Source organism: Leucopleurus acutus, assembly GCF_964270905.1.
Source record: "Leucopleurus acutus genome assembly, chromosome: 1".
NCBI lineage: Eukaryota > Metazoa > Chordata > Mammalia > Artiodactyla > Delphinidae > Leucopleurus > Leucopleurus acutus.
This window is the reverse complement of record NC_139142.1, coordinates 62,578,020-62,591,962: the sequence shown is the minus strand read 5'-3', so window position 1 is coordinate 62,591,962 and position 13,943 is coordinate 62,578,020. Positions and strand designations below refer to the sequence as shown.

Genomic DNA, 13,943 nt, shown 5'->3' with positions numbered 1-13,943 from the left:
TTAAAGCAAATATTGTTCCCAATGGTAAAGGTTTGCTACTCTAATTTAAATCATTTCTACTAGCCCTAATGGCTTTGCCTAAGCTTGTTAGCTGCCTAATCTTGGCGGAGCTTAAAACAGAAACATCTTTGTGCAAAAAGGACACTTCCACATACAGGCTGTCAATGCCTTCCATACATGGCAGAGGTCTACTTCTAACCCAGGGCTGTCCTTGAGGCTATAGCTTCAGGATTCCAACAGGCACTTTGGCACAGTCACTAAATACTGGACAAGATATGATCAGACTATACGACAATGTAATTATTCACACAGAATTTGCAAAAGCCATAGAAATTGAACCCAGAGGGACCTTTGAAAATATTTATAACATGGTTAAAAGATCATACCAAACATTAGAAGTAAGTTTAATTTATAATCATAAATATTTCTGGTAGGCTAACTTCTCCAGTAGGTGATATCCAGAGACTAGGTTTTTTAAAAATCTCTTCACTCTCAATGAAAACTTTCTACAAATAAAACTGTACTTTCAGTATGAATCACGGTATAATATCTCCAATTAATCAATATAAATTAAATGTTATCAGTTTTCTGCAGGTAACAAATGCTAACTTTACACTGAGGAATGTTTTACTCTTATGTGTAATATTTTAGAAAATTCCAAAGACTACCTACCAAGTACAGGATGATATAAACTATTCTCCTTACAGATGTTTGGAAAAATATAAGGCAAGTAATATTTCTTAAAATGTGAAAATAAAAATGAAAATCCTCTTTCTTGGTTTTCTTTGTTCTTCCATTCTAAACTTTTTACCTAAAATTAAACAAACAATTAGAATCATTCCAAGAGAAAGAAATTATGAGCTGTTATAAACAAGCTTGTAAAAGGTTACTTAAGCAATAAATTAAACTGTTACACTGCAAAGATATATAGCTAAATATATATGTGTATGTACATATATATATGTACATACAAAAAGTGGTCTAGTGCCATGCAAATGCATTATACAGTTGACCCCTGAATAACTCAGGGGTTGGGGTGCTGACCCTGTGCGTGCACTTGAAAATCCACGTGTAACTTTACAGTCGGCCCTCCATATCTGCAGATTCAACCAACAGTGGATTGTATAGTACTGTAGATCATATTCATTGAAAAAAAATCTGTGTATAAGTGGACCTATATTGTTCAAAGGTCAAGGATACATGTTATCTTTCAAAAATCTTGTAAGTTAAAATGTGCTCTGGAAAACTGTCAAAGTTGACTTAAAACTCAGCTCTACTACTGACAAAGCTGCTAATGTTCTTTCCTCTTTCCCACTTCCTGAATAATTCAGCCTAAAAGTCATACAAAATAGGCATATGTGAGAGGAAGGAAGAGAAGGTATGAAATAGTGGCAGTCAAGTGCAGGTGATCAGAGCCTGACCACAGGAGGCATCCATGAAGGGGGTATAACAGAGGCAGTAGCCCAGTGGGGACTCAGAGCCTGAGAGGGGTGAGGACAGTATCCATAAGTGTAGAGGGGAGTAAACAAGAGGGGACACAGTCGTAAAATACAGGGTGTGAACATTCCAGTATGGTGAGGAAGGTATGTAAGTAGGGGGATAGTAAAGGCCCAGAGTGCACTACAGTGAGCTACTACTACACACTAACTCTAGAATGGCTAAAATTACAGACTGACCATATCAACTGTTGGTGAGGATATGAAGCAACTTTAAGTCTCATACATTGCTGGTGGAATACAAAAAGCTACAACCATTTGGAAAACTATTTGGCAGCGTCTTAAATAGTCAAAATATGCCTACCGAACAACCCAGCCATTCCACTACTAGGTATTTACCCAAGGGAAAAGAAAGTTTATATTGACACAAAGACTTGTTTACCAATATTCATACCAGTTTTATTTGTAATAGCCAAAAACTGGAAACAACTCACATTACCATCAACAGGTGACTGGATAACACATCATAGTACATCCATACAATGAAAAGCTACTCAGCAATAAAAGGCACCAAACTATTGATACATACAATAATATGATTTTTAAAATAATTATGCTGAAAAAAAAGAGAAGCCAAACCAAAAAAAAAAAAAAAAAAAAATGGAGGTACCATACAATTCCATTTATCAGAAAATGCAAATGATAGTGAAAGCAATCAGACTGAAGTTGCCTGGGGATGGGATGATGGGGGGCGGGGCAGGTAGAGAAGGGTGGATTACAAAGGGATCTGAGAACTTTTAGGGGTGATAGATATGTTCATTACCTTGATTGTAGTGATGGTTTCATGGCTGTATACATGTAATAAAATTTATCAAATTGTACTTTTCAAACATTACAGTTTATTGTATGTCAAATGTATCTCAATAAACCAGTAAAACAAGTCTAAAAATCCACATGAAGTACAAAAGATTTTTTTAAAGAAAAACTGGTAATAACCACAGTAACAACAACTACCCACCACTGAATACTTACTATATGTCATGCACTTATTTATTCTAAGTACTATACACTAATTACTTAAGCCCCAAACACCAAAATGGGATAGGTATTATTTTTTATCTCTACCTTAAGCACAGAGAGGTTAAGTAATTTGCCAAAAGTCACATTATCAGTAAGATGTAGAGTCAGTATTCAAACCCTGGCAATCTCGTTCAGGATCCAAATTAACTTCATAATGTTTGTTTCTGAGGCACAAGGAACTTTTGTGTTTGGAACAGTTACAAGAAATGTGTATATGCTAAAAGTGTTTTCATCAATAATGATATTCACATTTCATATATAGAGATGAATAGGTTACCTTACAAAATACATGCACCTAAGGACTTCCCTGGTGGTCCAGTGGTAAAGAATCTGCCTTACAATGCAGGGGACATGGGTTCGAAACCTGGTCAGGGAACTAAGATCCCACATGCTGCAGGGCATATAAGCCTGCATGCCACAATTACTGACTTGCACGCCTCAACTAGAGAGCCCACGAGCTGCAAACTACAGAGCCCACACGCCCTGGAGCCTGCGCACCACAACTAGGGAGAGAAAAAAAACCCTCACGCCGCAACTAGAGAGAAGCCCGTGCACTGTAACGAAACATCCCGCATGCCTCAACGAAGATCCCTTATGCCACAACTAAGACCCAATGCAGCCAATAAATAAATAAATAAATAAACAAATAATAAATAAATAAGTCTTTAAAAAAAAAAAACTACATGCACCTATAAATTTTAAAAGTACATGTAGGATTAAACGTAAATTACATTCCCCCATCCCCCACCTCACCCTTAGTCCACCTCCCCAGTTGATGCCTCTAGGCAGATTGATCCCTAAATCAAACAGTTTTTCATTTAAAGTACCATAGCTGCTGATTATAAATGAAAAGATTAGAAAGTAAATCCAACTGGCTCACATAAGAAAGTATATACACATAAAGAGCCTACTATAAAAATTTCTCTCTTCAGCTCCCTTTCTAAGAGGTCCATAATCTCTCCAGTGACTTTATTTCAGGAAGGGTATACTAACATCTATTTTCAAAAGTAAAAATCTGTGACTTCCCTGGTGGCGCAGTGGTTAAGAATCTGCCCGCCAATGCAGGGGACATGGGTTTGGGACATGTCGCACAGCAACTAAGTCTGTGTGCCACAGCTACTGAGCCCACGCGCCTAGAGCCCATGCTCCACAACAAGAGAAGCCACTACAATAAGAAGCCCACGCACCGCAACAGAGTAGCCCCCGCTCGCCGCAACCAGAGAAAGCCCGTGCACAGCAACGAAGACCCAACACAGCCAAAAATAAATAAATTTATTTACTTCAAAAAAAAAAGTAAAAATTTGTTACTTCTCCTTCAGGAAAATAAGCAAATATCTACTGTGACAGAATAATGGTAAGAGGGGGGAAAATGAATTACCCACAGGATAGTAAGGAGGGTGATATAAAAGAAGATGACACATACCTGAATTACTATATATTTTAAAAGTGCTTCAAGAAAATAGCTTGTTAGATCTTCTTGTCCTTTATCTCCTGATTGTGGGGGGACAAGCGGAGTGATTTCTTCTATAGTGACTTGAGCTATCCAAAGACAAAAGAAAAGTTTAGTATAATTACAAAACAAATTTAACAATATGATAATATGGCCCAAATAAAATTTAACTACAAAACAGATAAGCAAAGAATACTGCTTGAAGACATTCTGATGATTGAAATTTGAAATAAATCTGAGGTCATCCTGATAGCCCATCACAAAAACCATAACTTTAATAATCAACTGTTTCATGAACCCTTGATCGAGGAAATGTGACACAGAGATGGACAGATACTGAGGGATTAAGAGTGAATAATGTCTCACCTGAAAAAGAATTGCTCGTGATATTTTAAAATTCAGATTAAGAGTGTCCACTATAAAATTCCATAAATATGATGAGAAACATTAATAATAATGTGCTTATTCATCAATTAAAGAACAACCTGATTACTCTAGGTAATGACCATGCTTACTCTTTAAGGTATCCCCTTTATTCAAAGGATGAAATACTAATTCCTTCTCAGAAAGAAAGAGAAGTTAGCATCTTAGTTTCTTGATTATGAAAGCCCACTTGTAAAATAAGAAACTTTCGCATTTTTAAACTTTTCACATATTCAAAAACATTGATTATAACAAAAGCAAATTCAAGAAAATCAACCCACAACTAGCTAAATTTTCTTAAATATTTCCCAGGCAACACAATCAGTACCTGGTTTAGCATAGGCAGGTCCCTAAACCTATTTCCCAGTAAACAGCAGCCAAGTAATTAAGCCCAAAGAGATGGATTTTTTTTAGTCCTCTTTGCACAAAGTAAAACATACTTGTATGTCAATGTACATCCAAATTAACTCAAGGATACAAGCTGATACATGAAAATTCAAAATTAAAGATAAATGTAAAATGGCCTGTATTAAACATGTTTCTAATACTTTGATATCAGGGGTCTTGCAGGCCCTAGTGAGAAAGCCCCTCCCAGAGCTAGCTAATTCCTAGAGAAAACTATGGGCCAGAGAGTTTGCCTTTCATATGCAAAGCAAACAACTCAGAGCCCGTATCTCTACCACTTCCTCTGCAGGGCTCTCACACTCAGGGTTACTTACTAGTTCCCTAGCCTAATGACCCCCAGGGCTAAGTACCAGACAACCAGAGACAACCCGTATGCCCCAGAGCCTGCTAAAATTATCCAAATTAGCCAGTTTTCAACTTGCTCACCCTGCTTCACACATTCCCGCCTGCAGAAACCACAAAAGGGCTCTTGCCCATGATACCCACCCCTACCCTCAAGCCCCTGCCACGCCCGACTAACCCTGGTGCTTCCCTGTGTGGCCACCCTCCCTGGTGTGGCACACCCGCTCCTCCTGGGAACATGAGTAACAAACTATCTTTTTAATGGCAATCATCTCCTGATCTGCTGGTCTCATTATACCTGGATGATAAAACCTACATGTTATTTTTTTAATTTTTATTTATTTACTTTTTTACTGAAGTATAATTTACATACATTATACAAGTTTCAGGCATATGACATAATGATTCAACATTTGTATGCACTGCAAAATGATCACCCCAATCTGTGACCATACAAAATTACAAAAAAAAAATGTTTCTTGTGATAAGAACTTCTAATATTTATTTTCTTAGCAACTTTCAAAGTTGCAAAATATTATCAACTACAGTCCCCATGCTGTACATTACATCCCTGTGACTTATTTACTTTATGACTAGAAGTTTGTACCTCTTGATGCCCTTCACCCATTTTGCCCACCCTCAACTCCTACCCCCCACCCCTCTGGCAACCACCAATCCCTTCTCTGTAACTGTGAGTTTGTTTTTATAAAACCTACATTTAAAAACCTGGCCTTGGATTATTCAGTTAAAAATGTACAGGGACTTCCCTGGTGGCGCAGTGGTTAAGAATTCACCTGCCAATGCAGGGGACATGGGTTTGAGCCCTGGTCCGGGAAGATCCAACATGTCATGGAGCAACTAAGCCCATGCGCCACAACTACTGAGCCTGTGCTCTAGAGCCCATGAGCCACAACTACTGAGTCTGCGTGCCACAACTACTGAAGCCTGTGTGCGTAGAGCCCGTGCTCCCCAAAAAGAGAAGCCACCGCAAGGAAGAGTAGCCCCCGCTCGACACAACTAGAGAAAGCCCACGCACAGCAACGAAGACCCAATGCAGCCAAAAATAAATAAATAAAATAATTTTGTTTTAAAAGGTACAGACATTTAAAAATATATATTACAAACTACACAGAAATTTTTTAATTAATGATGGAAAAGATCTTATGACTCTTACTTTCTTGAAGGTTGAGTGGAGGATTAATGAGATTATCTAAAGTTCGAGGTCCATATTCAGATTGTGGTGCTGAAAATCCAGGGATTAAACATGAAAACATCCAAAGCTGTTCTTTGCTACAGTTATTCTGAAGAGCTTGCAACCATAATAAGAAAAGGCGAACACCTTCCCGCCTAATCTAAAATGAAATAAAATGAAAAACAGTATTTTTATTTAAAATGGAAATACTTTGTTCCTTTCAGGCCAAAATTCTCTAGAAGATGATTACCGAATGATACTCTGCAAAGGAGAGGAAGAAAAAGAAGGAAGGAGGGAGATAGAGAGAGAATTATAACCATGACAATTTACTGAACCCTCATTATTTATAAATCTAAATTTATGGATTTTGAACAAAATAACTTGGTCTCTAACTATTTAAAGCCATCAGGTAATCTATTTATGCTATAATTTCCATTTGTAAAAAGTCAAAATCATTTCCTTCTTATTTACTTCCCTCCTTCCCATCATCACCACTCTGATCTAAGAAGCAAGGAGAGAGGGCAATGACTATTCCTGGCTATAATGAGTTTGGTAAAAGGAGGAATGGTCATGGGGATCCTGATACACTGCTAACTCAATGCTCTTGACCTTAAAAAGATTACCAGTCTGAAATTATCTCATTTACTTAATTTGCTTCCAAAGGGCAAAGCAGGAATTCTGGCCTATTACTGTATTTTTAAGCAACTAGAACAATGCCCCATACACAGAAAATACATATTTAAATCAAGGGAATGCTCTTCCAGGAAGAGAAGAGGAGAAGACAGAAACTTCAAATCTCCCAGTAAAACACAAGGTTCTTCAGTAACCTAACCTCACTGGTAGCTTTGCAAACAGCCACTGCCAAAGCTATTCAACTGCTGCCACCCTCACAGTTTAGTAACTAAACAGGACAAAGATGTAGGAAAGCTTATCCCTTATGTACTGCTATACCCAAGCCTTGACACCAAAAGTACCTACTATATGAGACTTTTATCCAACCTATACCAAGATGCTTTTGGACTGGGTAGCTTTTCTTACCACAGCACAATGAGATAATGAAAAGGGGGGGAAAAAAAAGAAACAAAACCATTTTTTAATAGATGCCCCACTTCCCTCTACATCTAACAATAGCTATGATAAAATGAAGAATAATTTGTTGAATGGATAAATAATTTTTGTCTTCTGGGGACCACAGAGCAAAGTACAGTCATCCCTCGGTATCTAGGGGGGTGTTGCTTCCAGGACCTCCCCCACCATGGACACCAAAATCAGCAGACGCTGAAGTCCCTTACATGGAACTGGCATGGATGGCATGGACGTGGAACCCATGGATATGGAGAGGTGACTGTATTTCTGCTGAATGAGTCCATGCAGTGGTAAAACTACAAAAGTTTTTCAAGAGCCTGGTCAGCCTCATGCGTACTGACTATGTTGCTGTTTTTTAAGTGAATTCACTTCGATTAAGGGAACTGAAGATTATTCAAAATTATTTAGGAAAAAGTTGATGTAGGCAGTATAGCAATTGACTGAATGCTTTACTCAGTTTTTAAAAAGAAATATAATTACATTATACCTTCAAGGAGTTTCCTGTGTGTAGTAGTTTCTTTAAAATCAATCCTGAAAAGAAAACATGATTTTAAACATTCGTATCTTACTTGTTTCTAAATGTCAGAGTTCTCGGTCAGACTTGAAAACACTTTAAAAACAAGTCCTTGGCAACCTCCAAATTATTCTTGGTGACCTGAACATCCCTCTGGCCATAATCTTGGGACAGAAGGGCATATAAGAAGTCACCTTTTTTAACACATGGTTTATTGCAATTAAACATGATTTATCCTATCAAAACAAACCCTAAACCCAAAATTGCATGTAAGACAACAATCTACGTGTATCTTTTACTTAGACTAAGAATATAATTAAATAATTTCTCCATCACTAATAGAAATAAAAACCACTGTAAAAATTTCCATTTAGTTAACCACATGAACATCTATAACTCTAGTATTTCTTAGCAAATATTTCCATTGTACTAATTTTCCTTTTCAAAATACTCAAAACGATCTTTAATAGTCCTTATTCTTTTGAATTATACAATATTTCAAATCTACAATAAAATAATGAAATAACGTTCACAGACATCCAGATGTCCACCATTTGGTCTGAACAAATCTAAACACAGTCCCATGTTTCCTATAATTTCAAATTTTCACTTATTTACATTTTCTATAATGTTTCATGTAACACTACAAGCATCATTGAAGCCACCTGTGAACCCATCCTGAGTCATTTTTCTCCTTCCTTCCCCAGAGGAAACCATTATCCAGATTTTGGTATTAATTATTCCTAAAAATATTTTATGTTATTACTACTTATTTATAAATCCATAAAATATTTGGAATTAGTTTCTATGTTTAAAACTTATACCAGAAACAAAATTTCCTCCACAGCTATTTGTTCTAATCTTGCATTTTTATTCTTTCTAGTAACATCAGAATTATATATATAACATATATTTATATGTATGAAATATATATATATATTTACATATACAGAAGCGTATGAGATTATTGTGATAACACATTGTTGGCAACACAAAACACTGGCAGATGCTCTAATATTTGCCAGTCTGAGTGTTACATATCTCAGTAATGTCATTTGATGTTTCCTAATGACACTGAACATTTTTTCATTTGGCTGCTCAAGTTTCTGCAAATTGCCTGTCATATCCTTTGTATATTTTTAAACTGGGTTATTTTGTTTTGTTTTGTTTAATATAAGAGTTCCTTACACACATTGGCTACTAATTCTATGTTAGGTCTATGTATTGGAAATGTATTCTTGACTGGGATGGTAGTATCGTCTGACGTACAAAATTTTTAAATTTCAATACAGTCAATTCACCAATGTTTTTCTTTATGTGTACTTACTGTGTCTAAAGAAATACTTCCCTACTTTAAAGTTATGAAGATAAACCAAAGAGTCTCATCAAAAAGTTTTAAAGTGTTGTTTTTCACATTTAAGTCCTGAAATCCATCAGAAATTTATTTGTGTGTGGCAATAACAGAATTTCCCCTCCCCAACCAACTGTAGTACCTTTTCAGATTTTATAATGAAATGAAATGCTGTCTCAATCATATTTCAAGTTTCCATATATAAGTCTAGGTCTTTGGCTGGCCTTAATGTCCTTTTCCATTAGTCTACTTGTCCATCTCTGTCATACCAATGATACTGTCTTAATTATATTATAACTTTATAATACATCTTGTTATTGGTTATAGTAATATTCAACAACACCATCTTCTCTCTCCCATTTGTTATTCTTCCAAGTTGCTTTGGCTTTGATTTTCCATACAAATTTTAGGATAAACTTGTTGGGCTACAATAAAAAGTCACTATGGGAATTCTGGATGAGAACTGTTATCTTTATACCATCAAGCCTATCATCCATGAATAATGTATAAGATTCCATTTTTTCGAGTTCTTTCTTTTTCTTCAATAATCACTTCATTGTCATAAATTAATCTAATATTTAAAATGACTATGGAATACACATTCTCAAGCATACTGGAACATTCTCCAGGAGAGACTATATTCTGGGTCATGAAATGTCTCAAAAATTTTTTAAAGATTATGATCATATAAAGCATATTTTCTGGCCACAAAGGAATTAAGTTAGAAATCACAACAGAAAGAAATCTGTGATACCATCAAATATTTGAAAATTTAAAAAACAAAGACACTCTTAAATAAGTTATGGATCAAAGAGACCAAAAGGGACATCAAAAAAATATTTTCAACTGAATAAAAATGAAAACACAACATACTAAAACTTATGGGATAAGCTAAAAGCAAAGCTTACAGGGAAGTTTGTTGCCTTGGATGCCTATATCAGAAAAGAAGAAAGGTATTAATGTTCTAGACTTCCACCTTAAAAAAATACATATAGACAAGCAAATTAAACCCAAAGCAAGCAAGATTTTTTAAAATATAAAAGATTAGAATGGAAATCAATGAAACAGGAAGCAGAAAAAGACTAGAGAAAATCAACAATACCAAAGTTAGTTCTTTGAAATGACCAACATTAATGACAAATGCTTAGCTAGACAAGTCAATAAAATAAAAGAGACACAAATTACCAAATTCAGAAATGAAAGAGGGGACATCACTACTGACCCTATAGGAATGAAAAGGATTATTATAAAAGAGTAACTTGAACAACTTTACACCAACAAATTAGGCAGTGTTAATGAAATAGACAAATTCCTAGAAAGATACAAATTATCCAAACTGACTCAAAAAAGGAATATAAAGTAGCAATTACAAATCTCCACACAAAGAAAAGCCCAACTCTAAATGGCTTTACTTGTGAATTCTATCAAATATTTTAAAATGATGTAGTATCAATTGTTCACAAACTCTTTCAGAAAATAAAGGAGGGAACACTTCCCAATCTATGTACATGGCTATTATTATCTTGATAATAAAGCCAGACAAAGACCTCACAAAAGAACAATACAGTGTTCAATATCCCTCATAAACATAGAGGTAAAAATCTTTAATAAATTATTAGCAAACTAAAATTAGCAATATAATAAAAAGACTATATAGAAATGGTAACCAATTGGGATTTACCTCAGGGATGCAAAGTTGGTTTAACATTTGAAAAGCAATTCGTGAAATACACAATATTAATAGAATAAATGACAAAACCACTAATAATGCTGCCTATGATCATGTCAGTAGAAGAAAAAGCATCTGACAAAATACAATGCCCATGCATGATTAAAAACCCTCATCAAAACAGGATAGAAGAGAACTTCAACTTGATAAACAGTATCTATAAAAATAGCTAACATCGCCAGGGAAGAATGATCTTCAGGAAGCACTGAAGAAGAAAACAAAGGGTTTGAGAATTACACAGGATGGAACTTAAATACTTACTTATATGTGAAATAGGATTCTGCATTGAATCTAGATTCTGCCAGGACATATGTGTGATCCTGAGGAATCACTTAACTTCCCTGAGCCTCAGTTTCCTCAAATATAGAGTAAGTGAAAATAAAATAAAAAAAAAATAGCTAACATCATACATAATGGTGAAAGACTGAATGCTTTCTCCTTTACATCAGGAATAATATAAGGATGTCTACTTTTACCACTTTTATTCACTAGTGTACTAGAGGAACAATAAACAAAAAAGAAATAAGAAATTAAAGGCACCAGATTAAAAATTTTAAAGTAAAACTATATTTGCAGTTGACATGATCCTATATGTAGAAAATCAAAAGGAATCTACAATAAAACAAATAAAATAAACAAGTTATAATAAACTAGAAACAATGCAAATGTCCATTAATTGGTGAGTAAATAAACAAAATATGGTATATCCATACAACAGAATATTAGACAATACAAAGGAATGCTTATATATGCTATAATATGGGAAAAAAATATATGCTAAGTGAAGAAGGCCAGATGTAAACTACTACAAATTGTATGATTTCATTTACATGAAATGTCCAAAAAAGACAAATTTATTGAAGACAGAAAGCAGACTGGTGGTGGCAAAGGCAACTGACTGTAAATGGGCTCAAAGAACTATTTTAGGGTAATGGCAATGTTCTAAAACTAGACTGGGGTGACTCTAAATATTTACTAAAAAATAATAAATTATTTATTTAAATGCGTGATTTTTATCTAAGTAAATTATACCTCATAAAAGCTACTTTTAAAAAATCAACTAGAGTCACTGATTTATTTTTCTATATATACAAGACAAAAAAGAAAGGAAACAGAGTTTTAGGATTCTCTGGGTGACAAAGAAAGGTGACCATTTATGTATTGTCTCAAGTTGGACATTTACTAGAATATTATTAATCATGAGAACCAGATAGCACAAAGGTCATTTAGAAATAGAAGACTACATTCCTCAGCAGATAGAATAACTTTAGAAGTTCTGCTGTTTCAAAAAAGTTTCTTCCCAGACAACCTTCAAGGACATTTTAATGATTATGAAATAAAAAATAGGATTTCACTATTCTGTTGAGCACCTTATCATGTGATTATTAGCAATTCACGTATCTTCTTTGGTGTGATAACTATGCAAATATTTTCCCTATTTAAAAAATTGATTTGTCTTATTATTGAGTTGCCAGAGTTCTTTATGTATTAAGGGTACAGCATTTTTAGTCTTAAGCTTTATCTAAAAAGTTTATTCTAAAAGGCTTTATTATTTAGAATTTTGTGGGTTTTTTAGCCCCTACATCAATATCCATCCTATATGTCCAGAGTTCCTTTTGTTTCTAGAACTGCTAATTGGGATGACTTACAGTTTCAAAGCCTCAGAAATTTCATTTGCTATAACTAAGAACTGTAGGTTCTAAATAAATATATGACTCTTTTTTAAGAGAAAAAAATACAATTTTTACAAATGAATACAAGGCCTATAACATTCTACTTCAACAATGTAGATGTGGTGGCCATCTGTATATTCACCACAAGAGAAGGGTCATGAGAATCACTACCAATCAGCCCTGTCATCATTAAGACACTGAACCAAAGCCAGAAATTGCCTACCTGCAGATTCCTTTTTCAACCAAGGGGGAAAAAATGTCTTGCAATGAGAGCTCAAGAGTCCTGTGGTGATGCTATGATTGTTAAAGAAACAGACTCCAAGCCAGCAAGCATGTTGGCTTAGCTCCTGGTAAGATGAAGTCTATAACCTCCTGCCTACTTGGTCTTTCACAGTAATACACAGCAGGGTTGTGTATTTTTTCTTTCCCCTTTTTCCTTTCAGCTTCATTTCATGATCTGGGAAGCTCTACTTCGTCTCTTCAAGCAGTAAGCTTAAACCCAGTTCCCTCCTTTTTTATTAATACACTGCTTGCTTTCAAACCTGGAACCCATGGCTTTCGCTCTACGTGGCAGTTTGTTACCTTCTCTTCCATTTTTGATTACAGAATGTTTATTCTGATGCTAAGTCTGCTTTTATTTTTTTGGTTTTACAGTTTCATCATCATTGCTAACATATTCAGAGTAAATGAACAGGTGGATCAAAGAAATTTAATATGCCACTTTTATTGGAAATCCTTCATGTATGTTTTTATCTTACATTCCCAGTAAGCCTAGTTCTGTATTCTTTATTTTGTTTTTACTAAAGCATAAACTATGAACTCATTTCAAATAATGACCAACCCATTAAAGAATATTTTCATATATTATCATTTATTTCAAATATGAAATACATATTTAAATTACTTACCAATACTATGAAACTGCCATCGCTGATGAATTCTTTCTGGAAGAAGTTGTAAAATTTTCTAAAAATCAATATGAATAAAACAAAGAAAAGTATGAAAAGCAAGTAACACGTCCTCATCTTGAGCAGTGTGAAAAATTAAACAAAGAGCTTACACAAAACCTTTAAGAGTTTCTTACATAAAAGACAGTATTACAAATACAAAATAGTCTTTGAGCTAATCTGATGGTACTGGCACTACTTCAGCGCTGGCATACTGATTAGTATTTGAGAACTCCAGAAAACAACAAGCTATACTAACAAAGACTTGGAACAGGAAATTAATGAAATTTATCTTTTACTATGATGTGAAAAGTA

General features: G+C 34.8%; 1 protein-coding gene across 1 annotated transcript in view; it reads right to left on the bottom strand.

Annotated features, from left to right (window-relative positions):
* Positions 1-13,943, bottom strand: part of RALGAPA1 (Ral GTPase activating protein catalytic subunit alpha 1) — a 220,419-nt gene that overhangs the window by 157,926 nt on the left and 48,550 nt on the right. The window contains exons 4-8 of the mRNA XM_082844727.1: positions 13,590-13,647; positions 7,902-7,945; positions 6,311-6,488; positions 3,940-4,055; positions 673-811 (exon numbers count right to left, since the gene is read on the bottom strand). Coding sequence (XP_082700853.1) covers positions 673-811; positions 3,940-4,055; positions 6,311-6,488; positions 7,902-7,945; positions 13,590-13,647 — 535 coding nt within the window. The remainder of the gene's footprint in view (positions 1-672; positions 812-3,939; positions 4,056-6,310; positions 6,489-7,901; positions 7,946-13,589; positions 13,648-13,943) is intronic.